Consider the following 13,929-nt stretch of genomic DNA (forward strand, 5'->3'; position numbering starts at 1 on the left):
GGGGGCGCTGAGGGGCGGGTCTGAGGGCTTCTGTTTGGAGAAGATGCTACAGTTCGGGAGATCAGAGCTCCGAGGGGATCGGCGCGTTCTCAACGCCGCTTCCAGGGAAGAGGAATTGACAGACGTTCCCCGGGGTGACTGGCAAGAACTACCCATCCCGGCGTTCCCGGCGGCCTGGACCGGAGCGGAGCTATTGGCCGACGGAGCGGATGACATCAGAGCGCGAGCGGAGCGTCGGCCTATCCGGAGCGAGGCGAGGCGTCAAGCCGGGGTTGGCGGGAAAAGCGAAGCCGCGTCCGGGGCTGATGGGCGTTGTAGTCCAGGCGCGCGGCGGGGAAGGCAATGGCGCCGCTGAGGATCCGCTGCGTGGTCTCCTTCTCCTCGCAGGTGACGCGGCTTCGAGGCCCGGGGCCCGACGGGGACGGGGACGGGGAGGGCTCGGGCCGGTCGTGGGGATGCGGCCGCGCCCGACACGCGTCTGAGGATCATGGGGGCCCCTTGTCAGCCCCGCCCTTTGCTCTGTGTGTGTGAGAGAGAGAATGAGTGGTCGTAAAACGAGGACTACCCCCGATGAAGAAACCACTGGAATCCTCTCACGGGGTGGTTATGGTTTGTGGGCCAGACAGGCAACATGGGCTTTGTAGTCCTCGCCTTAGGACCACAAACGATTCCAAAATTTCTGTTGCTAACCGAGACAGTTGTTAATTTTGTTCCATTTCACAACCTTTCCTGCAACCGCTGCAGTTTTTAGGTCAGCCACTCGGTCGTTAACCGAATCGGGCCTCCTCCCCCCCCCCACTTGACTTTGCTAGTGAGGAGGTGACAAAAGGTGATGAGGTGATTTTGGGGCACAGGGACCGTCATAAATACGAGTCTGTGGCCAAGCATCCAAATTTTGATCCTGTGACCCTGGGGATGCCGTGAAGGTGGTCCAAAGTTGCTTCTTTCACTGCCCTTGTAGCTTTGCGGTCATTAAGCAAAGCGGTCATTAAGCAAACCCTTGTGAGTCGAGGACTACCTCTATTGTTATACTTGCTTACTAACATAGTTTGTATTTTAATTTATTTTTGACTTTTAAACTGATTCGGGTTTATCAAACCACTGCAGAGTGGAATGCAGAAAACGATTTCTCCTGCTGCTGTATAGATTGATTGATAACTTCTAACATTTCTAAACTGAAAAGGAATAAACTGGAAGAAAAAGCTGGTTAGTGGCTGATTGGTAGCCTGGCTTGTCTCTTGGTGAACGCCAAGCAACCGTGTGGCTTCATTTCCACATTAACACCTTAAATGCCATGGCCCTGCTTTCATTTAAAGGGAGACCCGTGTAACAGGTTGGTCCACAGGTAGCTGATGAAAAGCTCTGTAGCTACAATGAAAAGGAGGGCTTACTTTGATCCTGTCCAACCCTCTCCTGGATTTTCTTTGATGTGTTAACTATAAAACGGAATATAAGCTAAGGACCAGGGTTCCCTCTTTGAATGAGAGGAATCCCTTTGAATCGGAACAGGGAATAGAAGAGAGAACAGAATATAGAATAGAATAGAATAGAATAGAATAGAATAGAATAGAAAATAGAATAGGATAGAATAGAATAGAATAGAATAGAATAGAATAGAATAGAATAGAATAGAATAGAATAGAATAGAATAGAATTTTTTATTGGCCAAGTGTGATTGGACACACAAGGAATTTGTCTTGGTGCATACGCTCCTGGTGTACATAAAAGAAAAGATACCTTCATCAAAAATCATACATTCTGAAGAAATTATAATTAAATGATCTGCCTGCCTTCTTGGGGTCTGAGCCTAGCTAGCCTTAGGCCATATTTGACTAACAGGTTCCTTGCGGCTGACATGTCTTTGAGTAACAACCATCATTAAATTAATTCCCCCTTTTCTGGGCCAGGACCCCAAATACCCCGTGGAGAACCTCTTGCTGGAAGAAGGGGTTCAGCCCTGGCTCTGCTGCCCCTTGGACCGCAGCCGGCAGCTGAGAGCCGAGTTGCAGCTGGAGCAGGCTGGATGCATTGGCTACATTGATGTAGGTAAGTCGGTGTGTGTGTGTGTGTGTGTGTGTGTGTGTGTGTGTGAGGGGGACTTGAAATGCTCTTTTGGGGGGCGGGGAGTTAAAGGTTTATGTTCTACTTCTAGAGAGCATGGAGCAAGAGGTCGCAGCGAAGGATCGGGCCCTGTTTATTTTATTTATTTGTAAAATTTATTGGCTGCCCATCTTACCCCACAGGGTAACCCTGAACGGCTTGCAATCTTAAAATCAAAATAGCGGTATATAAAAGTTAAAAGACATAAATAAAATGCTGGGAAGATCCAGTCAGTGATTTAGACTCTCATATACAGGTAGTCCTTGACTTATGACCACAATTGGGTCTAAAATTTCTTTCGTTAAGTGGGTATTGCCTCATTTTATGACCTTTCTTGCCACAGTGGTTAAGTGCATCACTGCAGTTGTTATTAGTCACGGTCGTTAAGTGAATCTGGTTTCCCCATTGGCTTTGCTTGTTGGAAGGTCACAAAAAGGGGATCATGTGACCCCGGGACGCTGCAACCGTCATAAATGTGAACCAGTTGCCAAGTGCCTGAATTTTGATCACGTGAACACAGGGATGCTGCAACAGTCACAAGTGTGAGAACCAGTCATAAGTCACTTTTTTCAGTGCCATTTTAAGTTTGAACGGTCACTAAATGAATGGTTATAAGTCGAGGACTCCCTGTGCTGGTAAATGAATGACGGTTGCCTGTGTGGCTGTGCTGTGGCTGCCCAGCGGAGGAGAAAGAGAGTAAGGGGGTTTCCTGTTTTGGGTCCCCAGGGAACTCTGGCTCTGCCTTCCTCCAGATCGAGGTGGGCCGGTCCTCCTGGCCCCCAGATCGGGATTATCTCACCCTGCTTCCAACCACCACCTTGATGATGCCAGCGGATGCCAGACTGGACAGGAACCGTTCCGGGGTCCGGATGTTTAAAGAAGGTAAAGGGAGGGGCTGGCCTGCCTTGGACCTCCTGGGGGTTGGACTAGAAGACCTCCAGGTTCCCTTCCAGCCTTAGGATTCTAGGGTCTGCCAGAGCCGCCCAGGTTTAGGAGGTTCAGCTTTGTTGTGTCATGCAGGGGACTTGCTGGCTTCAACTCTGGCGGAGAAGTGGGATCGTGTCCGACTGACCTGCAGCCAGCCTTTCAACAGGCACGCCCAGTTTGGCCTCACCTTCATCCACATCCGCACCCCAGAGGATTCAGAGGGGGACCCCGCAGCCCCCTCCCCATGTCAGGTACGGCTTTGTGGGAGACGCGTGGGGTTCAGGGCAGCGTCTGGAGCAGGGCTGGTCCAACTTTGGCGGCTTTAAGACTCATGGACTTCAAGTCCCAGAATTCCCCAGCCATCTCCCACGCCCCAGTTGCTGAGTGACCGGATGTAAATTGCGGACTGCCTGTACAGCTAGTCCTCGACTTACAACGGTTAGTTTAGTGACAGTTCGAAGTTACAAAGGTGCTGAAAAAAGTGTCACGACCATTTCTCACACTTACGACCGTTGTAGCATCCCCGGGGTCATGTGATCAAAATTCGGATGTTTAACAACTGGTTCATATTTATGACAGTTGCAATGCCCCGGGTGTCTCCCTTTTGCGACTTGACCAGCAAACTAATGGGAAGCCAGGTTACAAACTTATCAACTGCAGGGATTCATTTAACAAGAAAGTGGCAAGAAAGGAGGTAAATTGGGGCAAAATTCACTTAACGAATGTTTTACTTAACAGAAAATTTGGGCTCAGTTGTGGTCGTAGGTCCAGGACTACCTGTCTACATGAATGAATAACAGCAGAAGTTTAATCCTTTTGATGACTCGTATTCCCACGGCCTTCCTCGGCCGAGTAAATTCCTTCCTCTGTGATTATCTCTCTTAGGCTTCTCCAGAGTCAACCCCCAAGCCTGGGGTCTCCAGTGGAGCCTTCGGGGGGACCCTTTCCCCAGCAGGGCCATCGTAAGTACCCAGCTTTGTCTTGGGCCGCTCAGGCTGCTTTGCCACTGTTTATTCATCTGACAGATTACTAACTTTAAAACTATAAAACCCATCTGATGAAAACAAGAACCATAGGCAGTGAAAACGTGGCCGCAATCTGTTCTCACGTGCATCTGATCCCTTTCCCTTGTCACAAGGGGCTGAAACTGTATCTTCAGCAGGGCCCTGAAATCCTGGCGCAGCTTTCTCCGCCCGGGGTGGGTAAAAACCCAGCCCATAATTCACCCAGGATGTTGCTTTTCTTCCTCCAGGTCCGGCACCCAGGAGGAGACGCCGCTCAAGAGCCAGTTGCAGCAGCTAGACTCAATTCTCCTAGGCAAGGGGCTGAGCCCGCAGGGCCTGAGTCGCCCAGCCCGTCTGGTCCTGAAGGCAGCAGCCTCTGCCCACAAGCGAGCCCCTCTCCTGCCCGCCGGGTCTCCACTGCCTGCTGCAAGGAGCAAAGAGGCCGGGCGGGCCCCCAGGGCAGCCCAGAGCCCCAGGGCACCGAGTGAGTGGGGGGATGAGAGGCTCTGGGCCATCACCAGAGGGAGGGGGGACCTCGCGGGCTTCATGGCTCCCTCATCCAAAGATGATGATTAGACTGGATCCAGAACGGATACAGTGAGAGGCAGTTTGGGGGAGTTAAAGTGGTGGCCTAGAAGCCAGGAGACAGTGAGTTTGAGTCCTGCTGCCTTAGGCCTCGGTGGCTCAGTGGTTAGAGTGCAGTACTGCAAGCTACTTCTGCTGACTGCTGGCTGCCTGCAATTTGGCAGTTCAAGTCTCCAGGTTGACTCAGCCTTCCGTCCTTCCGAGGTGGGTAAAATGAGGACCCAGATTGTTGGGAGCAAGAGGCTGACTGTCAACTGCTTAGAGGGGCTGGAAAGCACAGAGCGCTATAGAAGTCTAAGTGCTCTTGCTATTGCTAGGCACGAAAGCCAACTTTGGGACTTAACAGAAAACATTGGTAACTCAGGGTTGAACTGTGAAGTCCTCGGTGCTTTCTAATCTCAGTGGGTTTTTCGCAGACGTTTCATGACCCAATTAGGTAACATCTTCAGTGCTAGAAGGATGGGGGTTGCAGAGTTGAGGGGGAGAAGGGGAGAAGAAGAAGGGCAAGGAAGATGAGGAAAAGGAGAGGAGGATGAGAAAGGGAAGAAGTGGACCGGGGTCTTTGGTGCACCCTGAGCTTGGTTGTTTTCTTGCAGACGTTTCATGTCCCAATAAAGACACATTCAGTGCTAGGAGAGGGGGGGGGGTGTTTGCAGGGAGGAAGAGGAGGAAGACTATTGGGTCCTTGGTGCTCTCCGAGCTTGCAGACATTTTATGACCCAACTGGGTAGCATCATCAGTGCTAGAAGTGAGTGGGGTCCTTGCTGCTCTCTGAGGTGGGTGGTTTTCTTGCAGACATTTCATGATCAAACTAGGTAACATCAATGCACTGAAGATGTTCCCTAGTTGGGGCATGAGAGTCTTCAAGGAAACCTACCAAGCTGAGAGATCACCCGGCCGGGACCCCACACCTAAAACCGCCTGCTTTGCCACCCCTGCTAACTGCATCACCTTGTACCATCCACTCTTCCGTTGGAGGTTTCTGTGGGTCACCTAAGGCCAGTCGGGCGCTGTGATCTCTCGTGGCCGTTAGCTTGCTATATTTCTTACATATCCAGAAAGTTGGCGTGGGAGCCCCGTCCTTAGTGACTCTGGGCAGCTCACAAAGATGTTAGAAGGCGAAACGTAATAGAAACCCGCAAAGCAGAAGTCTAAAACTGAAAAGGCCTGGAGAAAAAAACCAGCATTTTCACAGCTTCTGCCATAAGGCTGATTCGCCTTCAATTAAGTGATGAGCTGTGCCTGGCAGGACCCATAAAGCTCCCTGCAGATCAGGATCTTGCAAATGGCTCAGATCTCCACCGGTTGCTCTTTAACCGGCAAGCCTTTCCTGGGGGATTTACATTGCCGGCATGTTTCATCCCTCAGGGCCCAAGGAGGAGCAGTCAGCCAGGAGCAGCCGCTTGAAAACAAAGAGAAGATCGCAGGGCGGCGCCAGGAGGTGAGTTTGTGCTTCCTTCCCTGAGCCCAGTTTGCTTTCTGACAGGCCGGTTAGGGCTCACTACAGGTAATCCTTGACTTACGGCCACAATGGAGGACTGATTTTTCTATTGCTACTAAGGCGGTTGTTGAGTGAACCACACCTGATTTTATGAGTCACCAGTGTGCAGCGGCAGCCAAAAAAGCCAATGCAATCCTAACTTGCATTACAGAGGGATACAATTAAGATCAAGTTAGGTACTAATACCACTTTATAAAGCCTTAGTAAGACTACACCTAGAGTACTGCATCCAGTTTTGTTCACTACACTATAAAAAAGGTGTTGAGACTCTAGAAAAAGTGCAGAGAAGAGCAACCAGGATGATGAGAGGACTGGAGGCTAAAACATATGATGAACAGTTGCAGGAACTGGGCATGGCTAGTTTAGTGAAGAGAAGGACCAGGGGAGACAGGAAAGCAGTCTTCCAATATTTGAGGGGCTGCCCCAGAGAGGAGGAAGGGGGTCAAGCTGTTTTCCAAGGGACCTGAAGGCCAAACAAGGAATAACGGATGGAAACTGACCAAGGAGAGATTCAACCTGGAAATAAGGAAGAGTTTTCTGACAGTGAGAACAATCAACCAAGGAAATAGAAGTTGCCTTTGGAAGTTGTGGGAGCTTCATCCCTGGAAGCTTTCAAGAAGAGACTGGTATAGAGTCTCCTACTTGGGTGGAGGATTGGACTAGATGACCTTCAAGGTCCCTTCCAACTCTATTCTGATTGATTGATTCAACCAAGAAATAAGGAGAAATTTCCTGACAGTGAGAACAATCAACCGATGGAACAGAAGTTGTGGGAGCTTCATCACTTGAGACTTTCAAGAAAAGATTGGACTGCCATCTGTCAGAAATGGTATAGAGTCTCCTGCTTGAGCAGGGGGTTGGACTAGATGACCTAGAAGGTCCCTTCCAGCTGTGTTAAATCTGTTATGAGCTTTTCAGCCATGGTGTTGTGACCCAGGCCCAAGTAGGTAATAGGAAACTCGGTCTGTGAAAAAACAAACTTTATTCGAACAGCTGAGAATTCCCAGCGTAGTTCAACTCAAATTAAAGCAAATTCCTCCCAACACAAATTCCTCAGTCCTATCGCAAACCTTGGTCCAATTAGGCAAACTGCCAAAGGCCTTTCTTGGCAAACGTTCAGAAGTCACAAAAATAAATGCAAGACATAGACGAAGCAGAAGACAAAGCTGCCAACGTTGTTTTCCGGCAAAGCTCAAAACGCCAGTGTTGGTCTGTTTTAAGCCTTATGGGAGGGGCCAATCATCTCTTGGCCCTACTCCCGAGTCGTCCTCTTTGCTTGAGCTGCTCTTGCCTTCTGGCAGCTCTTCTCATGCGTGCATTAGGAACAGGCTCCTCCTGCTCCTCTGCCTCACTACTATCAGGCTCTGGAGTCCGCACCTCACTTGTCCCCTGTCTGACTCCGTTGCCAGCTCTGTAGGCTGCTGGCTGACCACAACACATGGTTACTAACAGAATAGCTGCAGTTGTTAAATGAATCACGTGGCCATTAAGCAAATCGTGCCTTTGCGGCCTCTGACCCGGCGCAGGTCCCAACCGGCTCCTTGGTTCTCCGAGGAGCTGCGAGGGATGAAGCGCCAGAGAAGACGCCTAGAGAGTTCCTGGAGGTCTAGCCGTTCGGAGGCTGATCGGACACTAGTGAAGTCCTATACTAGGACTTACCTAGTGGCATTGAGGGAAGCGAGGCGTAGCTACGCCTCCTCCCTCATTGCATCGGCAGATAACCGCCCAGCCGCCCTGTTTCGGGTGACTCGCTCCCTTTTACATCAGGGGGAGCGGGATGACCCGTTGCAGGGACGTGCTGAGGAGTTTAACGGTTATCTATACGATAAAATCGTTCAGCTCGGGATGGTTTGGACCAGAATTGTAGTGGCGGGTGAGGCGGCTGAGGCGGTCTTGGTGACATTTTATGGGATGAGTTTGACCCTGTGGCTCCGAGGACATGGACAGGTTGTTGGGTAGGTTGAATGCCTGCGTGTTTACTGGACCCGTGCCCCTCCTGGTTGGTGCTGGCCACTCAGGAGGTGACACGAGGCTGGCTCAGGCAATTACAAGTGCTTCTTTGGTGGAGGGAGTCTTCCCGGCCGCCTTGAAAGAGGCGGTGGTGAGACCCCTCCTCAAGAAGCCTTCCCTGGACCCGGCTGTTTTAGGTAATTATCGTCCGGTCTCCAACCTTCGCTTCGCGGCGAAGGTTGTAGAGAGTATGGTGGCATATCAGTTTCCCCTACACCTGGATGAAACTGTCTATCTAGACCCGTTCCAGTCCGGCTTCCGGCCCGGTTACAACACTGTGTCGGCTTTGGTCGCGTTGGTGGATGATCTCTGGAGGGCCAGGGATAGGGGATGTTCCTCTGCCCTGGTCCTGTTAGACCTCTCAGCGGCTTTTGATACCATCGACCATGGTATCCTGCTGCGCCGATTGGGGGGATTGGGAGTGGGAGGCACCGTTTATCGGTGGTCCTCCTCCTATCTCTCCGATCGGCCGCAGACGGTGTTGACGGGGGGGCAGAGGTCGGCTCCGCGGCGCCTCACTTGTGGGGTGCCGCAGGGGTCGATCCTCTCGCCCCTTTTGTTCAACATCTATATGAAGCCGCTGGGTGAGATCATCAGTGGCTTGGTGTGAGGTACCAGCTGTACGCTGATGACACCCAGCTGTACTTTTCACACCGGGCCACCCCAACGAAGCTATCAAGTGTTGTCCCGGTGCTTGGAGGCCGACGGGTCTGGATGGGGAGAAACAGGCTCAAGCTCAATCCTCCAAGACAGAGTGGCTGTGGATGCGGCATCCCGGTACAGTCAGCTGAGTCCTCGGCTGACTGTTGGGGCAGTCATTGGCCCCGATGGAGGGTGCGCAACTTGGGCGTCCTCCTGGATGAGCGGCTGTCTTTGGAAGATCATTTGACAGCCGTCTCCAGGAGAGCTTTTACCAGGTTCGCCTGGTGCGCCAGTTCGCCTTTCTGAACCGGGATGCCCTATGCACGGTCACTCACGCCCTCGTGACGTCTCGCCTGGATTACTGCAATGCTCTCTACATGGGGCTCCCCTTGAAGGGCATCCGGAGGCTGCAGTTAGTTCAGAATGCGGCTGCGCGGGTTATAGAGGGAGCCCCTCGTGGCTCCCGTATGACACCTATCCTGCGCAGACTGCACTGGCTACCTGTGGCCTTCCGGGTGCGCTTCAAGGTGTTGGTAACCACCTTTAAAGCGCTCCATGGCATAGGGCCGGGTTACTTACGGGACCGCCTACTGCTACCGAATACCTCTCACCGACCTGTGCGCTCTCACAGAGAGGGACTCCTCAGGGTGCCGTCAGCTAGACAGTGTCGTCTGGCGACGCCCAGGGGAAGGGCCTTCTCTGTGGGGGCTCCCACCCTCTGGAACGAACTCCCCCCAGGACTCCGTCAACTTCCGGACCTCCGAACCTTCCGTCGCGAGCTTAAGACGCATTTATTCATCTGTGCAGGACTGGCTTAGATTTTAGATTTTAAATTTATAGATTTTTAAATTTACAGGGGTTTAAATTTGGTTTTAAGATTTATATTTATATTTTTAATATTTTGGCATTAGAATAAGTTTTTTAATAGTTATTTTAATTGTATATAAATGTTTTATGTGCCTGTGAACCGCCCTGAGTCCCTCGGGAGATAGGGCGGTATACAAATTTGAATAAATAAATAAAATAAATAAATAAATAAATAAATAATCTGTCTTCCCCCACTGACTTTGCTTGTCAGAAATGGGGGAGGGGCGGCACGGAGGGACTTTGAATTTGATTGGAATTTTGTATTTAAGGAGCAGGGGGAATCCTTCCAATCTGAGGGGGGAGGCCGGCAGAGAAAAGACCAGGAAAAATTCCACTACTAATTAAGCAAGACGAGTTTTGCTCCATTTTACGATCTTCCTTACCATGGTGGTTAAGTGAGTCACTGCAGCTAAGTTAGTAACACGGTTGTTAAGTGAATCAGGGTTCCCCATTGGCATTGTTGCCACTGCGACCATCATAAATACGTCCCAATTTTGATCACGTGAACATGGGGAAGCTGCAATGGTCGTAAGGATGAAAACGGTTATGTCACTTTTTTTCAGCGTCCTCATAACGGTCACTAAATGAATGGTTGTAAGTGCAGGACAACCTGTAAAAGTTTTTTTCTTCAGAGCTAGGAATGGTTCTCGAAGGGAGGGGGCAGCCTGCAGCCAGAGAAGAGGACCCCCAACTTGGGAAAGTGATGAAGAGGAAGAAGAAGGAGAGAGGAGACTCAGAGGAGGAGAAGCTGCATTGGGCACCTGCCCGATCTGTACAGGTGAACCAAGTCCCAGGATGGCTTTCCCACCAGGACAGGGGTCACCTCACCTGCAGGGGGTGAGGAGAGAGAAAAGGCCACACCAGAGAAACCTGTCTAGTGGTGTATGTGTGTATGTGTGCCCGAGGCAGGGTGCCCCCAGCCCACCCACTTCTTTAATACCAGAGTGGGCAGCTCTGTGAGTTTGGGGTTAGCATCCTAAACGTATTTTTAAATATCTGTTTATTAGAGATATACCTCACTTTTTATAAAGAAGCCTCTGAAGTAGACGAGTAAAAGGAAACTATCACAAGCTCTGAAATAGGCCGGGGGGGGGTCCTTCCCTAAAATCCCCACCACCACATTCCCCTCCCCTCTGTCTCTCTCTCTCTCTCTCTCTCTCTCTCTCACACACACACACACACACACACACACACACTGGCCATCTACTGAATTGCTTTTATTTCCCCACCCACCCAGCCAGCTTCTGGCATTCCCCACAGACGCGGAGCGTGGAGAGTTGGCCCTTTCTGCTTTGGAAGTTATATTTGCTACTTTCCCTCCATGTTGGCTCCTCTGAAGAGGGTGGACTCCAGCTCCCAGAATGCCACGCTGGCTGGGGAATTCTGGGAGTTGAACTCTGCATATCTCAGAGTGGCCGAGATTTGAGAAAATCTTGATTTAAGGATTAGCTGCTGTTTTTCTGCCCTTTTCTACTTTTTGTGATTGGGAGATCTGGGTTGCAAGTAGATAGATCCAAGTGGAGCTCCATTGTGCAATCCAGAGGCTGGTCGGGAAATTCAGCTAGTCCTCGACTTACGGCCAAAACTGAGTTCAACATTGCTAAGCAGGACAATTGTTAAATGAGTTTTGCCCCATTTTACAACCATCCTTCACATGTTAAATGAATCACTGCAGTTAATAACATGATTCTTAAGTGAATCTGGCTTCCCCATTAAGTTTGCTGGTCAGAAGGTCGCAAAAGTTGTTTATGTGACTCCAGGACACTGTGACCGTCATAAATATGAGTCAGTTGCCAAGCGTCCCAATTTGGATCATCCGGGAGCATCTGCTGGTGGGAAGAGGTTGGTGCCTGTTGAAACCATTTGCTTTCTCCCATGACAGGTTGTTTCCCAGCCGAGCTCTTGCCCGTCCATGCCTCCGCTTGCGGGGAAGAAGCGGAGGTGGCGAGGGCCTCTTCGTCCCCCGTGTGGGGGTCCTGGGTGGAGTGCCCCCTCTGCCAAGACCGCTTCCCTGCCTCCGAGGTGGAGGGTCACGCCAGCGGCTGTGGGGAAGACTAGTCCCAGGTCCCTTCCAAAGAAGAGGGCGGATGGGGTCCTTTGCAGCCTCCAAGACTCCCTGGCTCTCTTGGTCAGGCACCAGAGAAGGGGCTGGGAGACCCTCCCTCAAGGCCTCCGGAGAGAAGAGCCGCGAGAGGACAGTTGGAGTGGGCGAACCGATTCCAGATCTCCTCGGAGGCACATCCGAGATGCTGAAACCGGACTCCGTGGCCCACAACTCCACAGCCATTTGCCTCCGATGGCCCCCCTCAAGCAGATTGTGGTTCCTAAGGGGGATGGCCTGCAACCTTTCCGTGGGATTCCCTGGAACATTTCAAACCTCCAGATATTGAAGCTGTCTTAACCTGTCAGCCAAATAGATTGCTTTTTTTAAATTATGATTATGATTTGCAGCAGGTAGAAGAGGATGTGATTTTGATTCAAGAACCTTTGGGTTCCTGTGGGGTGGGTGGAGAGGAAGGATTGGTAGGCTGTGATGGAGCTCAGAAGAGGGCCTGGCTTGGAGGCCACAGGGGGTGGGGTGGGGGGTTGTCTCCCTGGAAGGGGTGCCTCAAGGCCACTGACCTTCAGCTTAAGGCCACCCAGGCTTTGGAGCATTCAGGGTGGAGATTTCTCTTGCCCTCTGAATTGGAGATGGCAGGAAGGAGGGCACAACAGGCTGCAGATTGTCCAAAAATTCCTAGCTGGTATCTAGCTGGAACGTGTCAGGACAGGTTTTCAAGCTGAAAAGAAAAGTTTCTTTCCTGGAACAGTTTGGCTCCATTCCTTTTACCTGTATGTAACATGCTTGAAATACAAACTCCAAAAGGAGTGGGAGAGAGAGAGAGAGAGATGTAATTTTATTGAAGAAATGTATAAGTGTTTGTTTTTTGTCTTTTTAACGCACATTTTTAAAAAAATGTTTTTGTCTAATAATGTTTTATGCTTTTTTTAATCCTTTTCTTGGAGTTCGTATTTTAACCTTCTGAATAAGATTCATAGGGAAGAAAAAGAAGAAATGTATAACAAGGTAACATTACAAAGAGAAGGAAAGATCCAGAAGAAATGAGAAGGAATAATGAATAAGAAAGAAAATAGAAGGAATAGATAATAAAAAAAGAAAAGATTATATAGCAAGTGCCTTCCATTCTTTTTAACAGAGGTTATAAATGCATTTACATATAAAGCTATATTTTAATTTCCTTACTTCCTTCTGTAAGCTACCCTTTCTATTCTTCAAGGCTATAAATCACAAGTTCATTTTTCTCTTTTATTCAGAAGAATGTCCCTGGGGGTTTCCAGTCACATAAATGTACTTGATCTTCCTCTAATCAAATCAATTTGGTCCTCTGCTATTTCTGTTATCTTCACCAGCTGTTTCTCCATTCAATTCCATTTTTCATTCAATTCCATTTGTGTTTTCCATTTTCATGTTTTTTGTCAACAATTTTTATCTTTTGTTTCTTAATTTTAAAACCCGCTATAAAGCCCCCAAATCTGTTTTCCCTGAATATGTCTATTCCACCCAGAGGGTCTTCTAAAAATTATCAGTTGGTCATCCGTGGATGACTCTGGTAATTCATGTATCTCTCTTTTAAGCAATTGTCTTATTTCTCTTTGGACCTTTCAAATGAATAGAATAGAATAGAATTTTATTGGCCAAGTGTGATTGGACACACAAGGAATTTGTCTTGGTGCATATGCTCTCAGTGTTACATAAAAGAAAAGATACGTTCATCAAGGTACAACATTTACAACACAATTGATGATCAATATATCAATATAAATCATAAGGATTGCTAAGGATTTAGATCATAATCTAAAATAAATAGCAATGGCAACAAGGGTCATCTTTGTCTAGTCCCTTTCTATAGCTTTGGTTAAATTCCTCCAGTATTTGAGGGGCTGCCACAAAGAGGAAGGGGCTCAACTCGCTGTGAGCTGAAGACATATCTATTCTTCCGCGCAGGACTGGCATAGAATTTTTTAGAATTTTTATTATTGATTTTTTAAATTTTAATGGGGTTTTATGGTTTTATGTATTTTTAACTGGGGCCAAATTGAATAAGTCTTTTAATTATTGGTTTTATCTGTATCGTATTTATTGATTGTTGGTTTTTACTTGGCTGTGAACCGCCCTGAGTCCTTCGGGAGATGGGCGGTATAAAAATTAAATTATTATTATTATTATTATTATTATCCTGCAAGGTATCTGAAAGCAGGACGAGAAGCAATGGATGGAAACTCATCAATCAA

General features: G+C 49.1%; 1 protein-coding gene across 1 annotated transcript; it reads left to right on the top strand.

The window, feature by feature from the left end:
* Window positions 1-84: 84 nt before the first annotated feature.
* Window positions 85-13,717, top strand: XNDC1N (XRCC1 N-terminal domain containing 1, N-terminal like). The gene is made up of 9 exons (XM_058185267.1): window positions 85-387; window positions 1,908-2,046; window positions 2,827-2,982; window positions 3,121-3,278; window positions 3,913-3,989; window positions 4,280-4,515; window positions 5,985-6,057; window positions 10,269-10,414; window positions 11,519-13,717. The coding sequence occupies exons 1-9, from the start codon at window positions 343-345 to the stop codon at window positions 11,692-11,694; spliced, it is 1,206 nt and encodes a 401-aa protein (XP_058041250.1). The 5' UTR covers window positions 85-342; the 3' UTR covers window positions 11,695-13,717.
* Window positions 13,718-13,929: the final 212 nt, after the last annotated feature.

This window comes from Ahaetulla prasina, chromosome 5 (genome assembly GCF_028640845.1).
Source record: "Ahaetulla prasina isolate Xishuangbanna chromosome 5, ASM2864084v1, whole genome shotgun sequence".
Taxonomy (NCBI): Eukaryota; Metazoa; Chordata; class Lepidosauria; order Squamata; family Colubridae; genus Ahaetulla; species Ahaetulla prasina.